Source organism: Rhinoderma darwinii, chromosome 8, assembly GCF_050947455.1.
Source record: "Rhinoderma darwinii isolate aRhiDar2 chromosome 8, aRhiDar2.hap1, whole genome shotgun sequence".
Taxonomy (NCBI): domain Eukaryota; kingdom Metazoa; phylum Chordata; class Amphibia; order Anura; family Rhinodermatidae; genus Rhinoderma; species Rhinoderma darwinii.
In genome coordinates, this window is record NC_134694.1 from 111,699,313 (window position 1) to 111,709,933 (window position 10,621).

The 10,621-nt window shown below is 46.6% G+C and overlaps 1 protein-coding gene across 1 annotated transcript; it reads right to left on the reverse strand.

Annotated features, from left to right (window-relative positions):
* Window positions 1–2,774: 2,774 nt before the first annotated feature.
* On the reverse strand, window positions 2,775–10,362 carry C8H6orf136 (chromosome 8 C6orf136 homolog). The gene is made up of 6 exons (XM_075836379.1): window positions 9,955–10,362; window positions 7,140–7,613; window positions 6,832–6,920; window positions 6,245–6,445; window positions 3,399–3,468; window positions 2,775–3,292 (listed from the first exon to the last, which is right to left on the reverse strand). The coding sequence occupies exons 1-6, from the start codon at window positions 10,063–10,065 to the stop codon at window positions 3,161–3,163; spliced, it is 1,077 nt and encodes a 358-aa protein (XP_075692494.1). The 5' UTR covers window positions 10,066–10,362; the 3' UTR covers window positions 2,775–3,160.
* Window positions 10,363–10,621: the final 259 nt, after the last annotated feature.

Here is a 10,621-nt window from a genome sequence, read left to right on the forward strand (position 1 = left end):
TGGATCATATTGCTGGACTTTTTTTTTTTTTCTCTTGCGCTGTGCACACGACCATCTCTGTTTTGTGGACTACAAAACACTGGTCTAGTGGCTGCTGTGCGCTATCCACTTTAATTTTTTTTGCAGACCCATACACTGCAATGGGTGAGACGGACCGCCAAAATGGACAAGAATAGGACCTGTTCTATAGTTTGTGGAAGACACGGATCCACAAAAACAAACAACTGATACATGAATGGGGTTCTGTGAGCTGCAAAAGAAAAAAAAAAAAAACCTTATAGGGCACTGAAGAGAACTGTTGCCTGAGCTCTTATACCACTTCTTGGTTGGCACGCCACTTTTTTTTTTAAAAGCACACTTTAAAAGTGTCTAGTCCGGTGCAAACATCTGCTCTTAAATTAGTCTAAAATGAAATGTCAAATTTCTATCTAGACACAAACATTAGAGTTGTCCACGGCCGGACAACTGATGACCCATCCCCAGGATAAATCATCAGTATATGATTATTACAGGTCCAATACCCGGACCCCGCACCGATCTGGCACTCCGGATGTTTCGAATGGGATGCAGTAGTTGGAAATAGATTTATTTCGGAGCAGCTCTGTAGAACAGCTGCTGTGCAGTGGTCGGAGCCATCTGTTTTTGACTCCATACCGTTCAAAGCAGCTGGAGTGGCAAAGCGGTTTGGGGTGTCTGACCCGCACCGATCACATACTGATGACCTATATTGGGGATGGGTCATCAGTTATCCGGTCCTGGATAACCCCTTTAATTAATTTACCCATTTGTATTTAAATTATTCAACATTTCTAGGATTTCTGCTGGAAAAGGCGATAATTTAAATAAAAAGTGCCAATTAAAAGTGTTATCTGCAATTATCAGTGATGGGTGTAATAAAATTGAAAGGTGGTTCCTCACCTGGACACCTGCTCTCCATATGTCCTACTGGTGTCTATAGATGTCATAGATAGGGGCCCCCCTCTGACCTAGAGCAGAGATGCTAATAAGCAGAAGCTATATCTCTGGCAGTCCTGTATTCCATAAGCTGCATGTAATATTACATATCCCCTGTAGTGGCCGCTGTTAGGTAAATAAACAGCCCAATGCAACTTCCCCCAGCAAAATCAGCGGTTTGCCAAAGGTCACAGGAGCTGCACCAGCAGCTTAAAGGATTTGTCCAATTATTAATTTAGTACCAATAGGATTTAACGGGTGACCTATTTGCCTCCAGTAACCAATGAGGACAAAGTTTACTTCCAAAGGATCGCTGAGCTGCAAAGTGATTGGCTGCTAGCTGTAGCTCCTTTTTTTCGCCACCTCTAACTCTTCTAATTCTAGAATATCAAACAACTCTGTGTCAGCAAATCACAAGCCAGTTAAGTGGATTAACCTCTCTAAATATATATATCTCTCTCTCAATAGCTCGCTCTCTCTCAATAGCTCGCTCTCTCTCAATAGCTCGCTCTCTCTCAATAGCTCGCTCTCTCTCAATAGCTCGCTCTCTCTCAATAGCTCGCTCTCTCTCTCTCTAAATAGCTCTCTCTCTCTAAATAGCCCGCTCTCTCTCTAAATAGCTCGCTCGCTCTCTCTCTAAATAGCTCGCTCGCTCTCAATAGCTCTCTCGCTCTCAATAGCTCGCTCTCAATAGCTCTCTCTAAATAGCTCGCACTCACTCTCTAAATAGCTCGCTCGCTCTCTAAATAGCTCGCTCGCTCTCTAAATAGCTCGCTCGCTCTCTAAATAGCTCGCTCGCTCTCTAAATAGCTCGCTCGCTCTCTCTAAATAGCTCGCTCGCTCTCTCTCTAAATAGCTCGCTCTCTAAATAGCTCGCTCTCTCTAAATAGCTCGCTCTCTCTAAATAGCTCGCTCTCTCTAAATAGCTCGCACTCACTCTCTAAATAGCTCGCTCTCTCTAAATAGCTCGCTCGCTCTCTCAAATAGCTCGCTCCTCGCTCTCTCTCAATAGCTCGCTCTCTCTCAATAGCTCGCTCTCTCTAAATAGCTCTCTCTCTCTCTAAATAGCTTGCACTCACTCTCTAAATAGCTCGCTCGCTCTCACTCTCTCTAAATAGCTCTCTAAATAGCTCGCTCTCTCTCTAAATAGCTCGCTCTCTCTAAATAGCTCTCTAAATAGCTCTCTCTAAATAGCTAGCTCTCTCTAAATAGCTAGCTCTCTCTCAATAGCTCTCTCTCAATAGCTCGCTCTCAATAGCTCGCTCTCAATAGCTCGCTCTCAATAGCTCGCTCTCAATAGCTCGCACTCACTCTCTAAACAGCTCTCTAAATAGCTCGCTCGCTCTAAATAGCTCGCTCTCTCTCTAAATAGCTCCCTCTCTCTAAATAGCTCTCTCTCTCTAAATAGCTTGCGCTCTCTCTCTAAATAGCTCGCTCGCTCTCAATAGCTCGCTCTCTCTCTAAATAGCTCGCTCTCTCTCTAAATAGCTCGCTCTCTCTCAATAGCTCGCTCGCTCTCAATAGCGCGCTCGCTCTCAATAGCGCGCTCGCTCTCTAAATAGCGCTCGCTCTCTAAATAGCGCTCGCTCTCTAAATAGCGCTCGCTCTCTCTAAATAGAGCTCGCTCTCTCTAAATAGCTCGCTCTCTCTAAATAGCTCGCTCTCTCTAAATAGCTCGCTCTCTCTAAATAGCTCGCTCTCTCTAAATAGCTCGCTCTCTCTCTCTCTAAATAGCTCTCTATCCTGGGAGATGAACTAACGAAACTTCAGTAGAATTATTGACTGTAAATCCTATTGATGACAATTTGTAGACACACTGGTAATTTGTTATAATTTAATTATGTACAGTATATGTTACACATCCACAGGCAAGTTCAAGGTTGCGCATGCAGACACAGCAGTGCAGAGTATTTCAGGGGGGAGCCTACCTCCTGTTGCGCTCTGATACAGATAAGACTCTACAACTTAAGGATGGTATAATAGACTATGGGCACAGGCTTATTCTCGCCATGTAAAGATGCAGTTGGTCTTCTGCTTCTCTATTAACTCCTAATAGAGCAGGCAGATCTGTGACTCCGTCTCTATGGCCACTAAAGGGTGGATGCCACAGTCTGTCTCTCCCGCCGTATTACATGGGGCTTGCGAAGGGGCAGCAGCAGTGCAATGAGGGGGGGGGGGGAGATATGCTCCTAGGAAAGGCATATGGTCACAGTTCATGGGGCATTTTAGGGCTAGAAAGAAGATTTAGAGCAGGTCGATCTTCTCCCAGCCCCAGAGCAAGCAGAGCCGCGGCCAATAACGTCTTTTTGGTTATAGTGATGGGTGGAGACGGCATAACCTGCAGAGGACAGAGGGGAGGAAAGTGACATCAGTCCAGAAAAGATGATTTGACCAAAGATTTCAACCCAAAATGTAAAAATAGTCCTGTCTATATTATCACTTACCCGTTCTACCTTATGTAGACATATTAAACCATCATGAGCCAGCTGGAAGGTGGAGAAGGCATCATATGTCCTGAGAACGAGAAGAATATTCCGTCTGACCATGTAAACGGGGACAAAACATAACTATCTACTCCCTAGACAAAGATGGACCCACTTTGGGTTACAAAATGATATTAAATATCCCACCTCATCTTCGTGCCTGTGAATCCACTATTGTTCCCTGTTATCAGGCTGGCTGTAGTCAATGTAAGTACTGAGAATATTGGTCTGGGAATAGAGTAATTGCATCCCCGACACCAATGACCCATAATCTGGGGTTCTCCAGCTGTTGCAAAACTACAACTCCCAGCATGCCCTGACAGCCGGTGGGAATTGTAGTTTTGCAACAGCTGGAGAGCACTGCTTTATGATTCTAATCAGATAATGTCTGCCCAGTGACTTGTGCCAGTCACCCTAAGGGTAAAATTCACAACGGCAGTTTCCACAACGGAATTTGTTGAGGAAAATCTGCAGCACAATACGATAGCAGTATATCGGCCGCATTTCCCGGACAGAACGCACTGCAGGGAGCCGGGCTCCTAGCGTCATAGTTATCCATGTTTTCAGTACAGGAGGGTTTTCCGCAGCAAAGCAGGGACTCCTAGCATCATAGATAACTATGCAGGGACTCCTAGCATCATAGACAACTATGCAGGGACTCCTAGCATCATAGACAACTATGCAGGGACTCCTAGCATCATAGACAACTATGCAGGGACTCCTAGCATCATAGACAACTATGCAGGGACTCCTAGCATCATAGACAACTATGCAGGGACTCCTAGCATCATAGACAACTATGCAGGGACTCCTAGCATCATAGACAACTATGCAGGGACTCCTAGCATCATAGACAACTATGCAGGGACTCCTAGCATCATAGACAACTATGCAGGGACTCCTAGCATCACAGATAACTATGCAGGGACTCCTAGCATCACAGACAACTATGCAGGGACTCCTAGCATCACAGACAACTATGCAGGGACTCCTAGCATCATAGACAACTATGCAGGGACTCCTAGCATCATAGATAACTATGCAGGGACTAATAGCATCACAGATAACTATGCAGGGACTCCTAGCATCACAGATAACTATGCAGGGACTCCTAGCATCATAGATAACTATGCAGGGACTCCTAGCATCATAGATAACTATGCAGGGACTCCTAGCATCATAGATAACTATGCAGGGACTAATAGCATCACAGATAACTATGCAGGGACTCCTAGCATCACAGATAACTATGCAGGGACTCCTAGCATCACAGATAACTATGCAGGGACTCCTAGCATCATAGATAACTATGCAGGGACTCCTAGCATCATAGATAACTATGCAGGGACTCCTAGCATCATAGACAACTATGCAGGGACTCCTAGCATCATAGACAACTATGCAGGGACTCCTAGCATCATAGACAACTATGCAGGGACTCCTAGCATCATAGATAACTATGCAGGGACTCCTAGCATCATAGACAACTATGCAGGGACTCCTAGCATCACAGATAACTATGCAGGGACTCCTAGCATCACAGATAACTATGCAGGGACTCCTAGCATCACAGATAACTATGCAGGGACTCCTAGCATCATAGATAACTATGCAGGGACTCCTAGCATCATAGATAACTATGCAGGGACTCCTAGCATCATAGACATCTATGCAGGGACTCCTAGCATCATAGACAACTATGCAGGGACTCCTAGCATCATAGACAACTATGCAGGGACTCCTAGCATCATAGACAACTATGCAGGGACTCCTAGCATCATAGATAACTATGCAGGGACTCCTAGCATCATAGATAACTAGGAGCCCGGCTCCCTGTAGTGCATTTGGTCCGGGAAATACTGTCCGTATCATGGACTGAACACGCTCGTGTGAATCCGGCCTAAATGAGAAGCGGAAAAAAAAAAAAACGCTCAGAAAGTAACCTGCGGTGCAGTTTTTTCTAGTCCACATCACGTCAATGGTATTTGCTTATTTTCTGCTTGTTTGTTGCAGGATTTCCCCACGGAATTCAATGTGGAGGTAAAACCTACAACAAATAGCAGAAGTTGCAATTTTTGAGGCGGAAAAGCTGCAATTTCACCTCAAAAATCACAACTCATAATTTAAAAAAAATCTTATACTTACCCAGAATTTTGTGTTTCGCAGTCCAGGCCGGCCTCTTGGAATGACATTTCAGCCCATGTGATCGCTGCAGCCAATCACAAGCTGCAGCGATCACATGGGCTGAAACGTCATTCCAGGGCTGCAGAACGTCAGGCTGTCGTTGGGACGCATCACCACGGTAAGTATATTCTTTTTTTTTTCTATTGCAGGATTTCGGCAGTGGACATTCTGGCCAAAAAACGACACCTGCGGCAACCAGGGCGGATACGCTGTGTGCTTTTACACAGCGTATCCCGTGTGTGTGTGTGTGTGTGTGTGTGTGTGTGTGTGTGTGTGTGTGTACACGTACGCAGCCTTATTGTATGCTCAAATGAACTGGTAGTTGTGCGTCACCACTGCATTAGAAAAAAAAAAAACGAGATTAGAAAAACATAGCTGCTTTCCAGAAACAGCGCCGCTTCTGTCCATAGGCTGTGCCTGGTATTGCAGCTCACTTGAATACCAGACACTGCCATACTTATCTCATTAGCGCAGCCTAAAACAGAAACACATAGGGGTCTGTCCAGATGAACATTGGGGGCAGAAGGCGACCCCCACGATCTGATGTCTATGACATATCCCGTGCTGCCGACAACCAGATCCTACTAATCTCCTCGAGGCCACATACAGTGGATATTTGTCACCTGTACAGTTCACTCTTCTCGGAGCGGAAGAAGTATAGGAAGAGAGAGTGCAGCGGGAGGCCGGAGAACGACCAGCGGGCCTGGATGGTGTTATTCTCAGGGTGAGACGTCAGCTTCAGCACAGAGATCTGCGAGTTGGTGAAATAACACAAGAGCAGCAGCCGGGTGATGGTCAGGAAGAGCTGGTACTTTACGAGGCCGCTGTGAGAGAGACAGAAACAAGAGACTAATACAACATAAATGGTCCGTCCGTTTGCAAATCTATACGCTGCAGCGCTGCAAGGACAGGAAGATCTAACCCTGCGGCCAGACCCGGTTCAATGAGGTTCCCCTCCCCTCCCTTACTGCATAGTAGGGCGTACAATGTATAGAAAAGCCATATATACACGTTATTACAGACCTGCCTAAAAGTGCCCTAAAATATGCTAGCGATATGTAGCGATGTATTTTTTGGGGTGATTCTGTCTTGAGGTCTATGGGGGGTTGGCTCCTGGTTAGTTTGCAGTGTGTCGCCCATCGCCGGCTCAGCCGCACCCTTACGTTCCAGCAGAGGAATCAGAAATTATATACGACTACTCCGCTCTTACCGTAAGCGCACGTGCAGCATGTTACTGATGAACTCCACATCCTTCCTGTACAATGAATAATTCGCCGGCTTCCATAAGAAATTGGGCAACTGAGAAATAAAATGGAAACAATCAGTAGTAGAAAACGCCTGAGGCAGGGGCCGGTCCTATACGAGTCCCTATTTTTCTACATTTGCACTGCAGCAGAAACACGGATGTGCCAGGAGCTTCCAGCCCGTTGTCACGGGAGCGGCTTTAACATATACAAAATGGTGGCAATGACTTGCGGGTCCTCTTTGCGGCTGCTAAATCCCTACCTACGAACTCACCTCATCCCTTAATTTCTCGTGCATCAATGCCAAGTGTTGTTCCATGTCTGATTTGTCACTTCCAGGGACTTGGCCGGTCCCAGCCCTCTTGCTGGGCGTAAACGCTAATAACCCTTCTTGTACGGCGGGTACGGGTAACACCATAGCCTGGTATGGGGTCCTACAGACTCCGGGTTCAAACAAGCTTCTAAAAGAGTCCAGCTGAGAACTACTGAGGTGCCAGCACTCCGACTCCACATGGGGCACGCTGCTGGGCTTGGCACATGGCATCGGCTGTGGAGGTAACTTCTGTTTTAAAAAGTTTGTCAGCGCTTCTCGGGCTTTGTCCGGTTCCCATGCTGGTAGACACATCTTGGGTCCTATGGGCAGGATACATGCGGACAGCGCGGGTGTCAGGGATGGCAGAGGTCGTCTCAGAGGAGCGGCGAGGCGTGGGCAGGGCCGTAGTTCTCGGTACAAGATGGCATCTCGAGCCTGGTACAAAACAAAAAGGTTACTAAGGAGCCAACAGGGAAACAAAACGGTAACGATAGAAATCAGGAAACTACGAACAAGCGATACGTGTTATTATGCAAATATCAGGCTGCACATGAAGTAGCGGAGCTTGCATTAACCCCTTCATGGGAGCCAGACGTTTTTTATGTTTCGGTCTATAGAGCAGTGTCAGGGCATGTTTTCTGCGGGGCGAGCTGTAGCTATAATTGGTACCATTTTTGTGCACAAAAGGATCAGAAAGTGACGGGAATAAACGTTAAGGGTTTTTATTCCAGAATGAGGCCTTTTTATATGCACGAGACATCCAGACTTTTTTATTTATTTTTTGTCCCCTGGATACACATTATTATTATATTGACGCCGGTTTTCTTGCATAAATACATTGATAGATAAAGTGAACATCTTATTTAACCCATAAGGACGCCCCTCGTTTTGGCTTTCCGGATGCAGCGTGTTCTTGCTTCATTCATACCGTTAAGGGGATGTTCACACGGCCATAAACGCCCTGAAAAATGGCTGAAATTATGGGGGCCGAGCGCCTCCAAACATCTGCCCATTGATTTCAATGGGAAAAACAGCATTCCGTTCACACAGGGAGTTTTTTTACGTGGCAGTTTTTAAAAATGGCGCGTAAAAAAAGAAGCGCACGTTACTTCTTGAGCCGTTTTTGATGGTCTCAATAGAAAAACAGCTCTAAAAACGGCCGTAAAAAAAAACGAATCAAAAAACGCCCGATGCATAAAAGATGGCTGAAAATCAGGGGCGGTTTTCCCCTTGAAAACAGCTCCGTATTTTATAGCCGTTTTTTTGTTAAGCGCGTGAACATAACCTCAGGGTGTTCTTATATTCAGGCTGATATTGGACGCTCAAAATACACTTGAAATACATCGGCAAACAGTCCCATTGATTTCAATGGGAAACACACTGTGCTGTTCACACGAGCTATTTTTATGCTCCCGCTTTTACCGCTCGCAGGAAAAAGACGCCTCCGCCTCCTATTAAAATCAAAGGAAGGCGTCTTCGGCTGTTTTTGGCACATTTTCCGAATCTATCCGGACGCATGCAGTAAAAAAATAGTATATGTTGTTTTTTTTAACATGAAAGTCTATGGGTGACTATGCCACTGTACGGCATACGTCACAGGCATCCGCTTAACGCATACGTCACCCGCCGGCTATAATGGTGTCCGTTTAACGTATTCGTCATTACAGGTGCTATATTAGCCTATGGGTGTTTTTATTCACTTTTTTTCACATTATCGCTGAGACTGACGATCAGGGGGCAAAGGGAGACCCCTTGGCTTGTGACGTTGCGATCGCAGCATCAAAAGGGTTACATGGCTGGGATTGGAGTTTTCTACGATCTGGCCGCTGTTGCACGGTGCTGGCCCCTTGTAGGTGACGCGTGTAAATGTACGCTGCTGGGCGCCATATATTGGAGGAAAATGGGTGGGGATTCAGTCACGTTCCGTATAACGCCCCCCCCCCCCCCAATCTGAAAAGTGGCAGAAACAAGAGAGGGGGAGAGACCGGTACGATTCGCCAGTATTAAAGGGGTTGTCTCATTAAGACATATTATTGGGCATATAAGAGGGTCCCCCGCTCCGTCTGTATCCAGGCAGGACACGGACGGCCATGTAACGCTACATTTCCCATGTACATCCAGTCGCGGCTTCCCCCGACGTTAACGGCTATAATTGTCGGGGTGAGAGAACCGGCCCCACGTCTGTCTTCCTGAGAAAATTTTTTAATAAATCTCCCCGTATGAGCGCTGTATATAGAGCAGAGGAAGCGGCGATGTCACGGTGGTCATGTGACGCCTAACTAGACCCAGAACAGTTCTCATTATAAGGGACCTTCTTGCTTTGTAATCGCAGCTGCTCCGGTTACAAGCAGGAAATTCAGCATAAAAATTATATTCCCGCCTAAAAAAAATAAAAAATAAGTATTTTCTGACCTTTTCGGGGACACACAATAAACATCTGCCCCCAAAAAAACACAATACACCCCCTAATCAAGACATAGGACCCAAAACTGACTAAACGGTTCCCGTTGCCCATAGCAACCAATCAGCACTCAGGTTTGAGTTTCAAATCTGTGCTGCAAATATGAAAGCTGGATCTTGATTGGTTGCTATAGGCAACAAGGCATTTTGCTCTGAGGTCCAGTCAGCGGATGCCTGGGGGTAATGTTACAAGTTATTCTGTGCACTAGATTGGAGGCATCATTTCCTGCCAGTCACAGGTAACGGAATATGAAGCTGTATACTGTATAGGACGAAGAGCAGCTGGGAGCATTTACCGCCCATCCCCTGCACTCACCCGCATGCTCTCCCGGAGTCTCCCCGCCGCTCCACCAGCACCGCGTATCCCGCTCTTCCAGCGACTCCCAAGCCAGGGAGCTCCGCGGAGCCTCCGCACACACAGTGCCATGTCACCCAACGCAGCGCCCCTCAGCGGAGACCGGCAAACGGGCGTGACGTCACTCAACTAGAGCCGGCAACCGCCGAGGACAGAACGCACCCGAGAAGTGACCGACATCCAATAGAGGGAGAAGACGTAAATCGCCATTAGCCAATCCGACTGTTGAGCTTTCTGCCGGAAAAACCTTACGGACCAATAGGAGCTCAGAGGTGTGAGTTTGATGTCCAATTAGGGAAACGGTATCTGCCATGTATCCGCCCTACGTAGCTTTTGAGCGGCACTTCCGCGGTCTGCGTTCCAGCACTGTAGATTAGGTCTTACGCCATAACCACCTTCCCATTGGCTACTGTTTTAATTTCCCATCTTTAGCGTAATTTGATTGGCTGATAAAGTAAATGGGGCGTGACGTCGGATATAGTCGTCTTAAGTGAGGGCAAAGCACATGTTCTTCAATGACACGCAGAGGGAAGGACACTGAATGGGAGTAGTGTAGTTGTCATATGAAGGGGAATAGTCCTTTAGCGTCTGCTCTGTCTCTTCTACATCCAATTTACAACGCAGTATG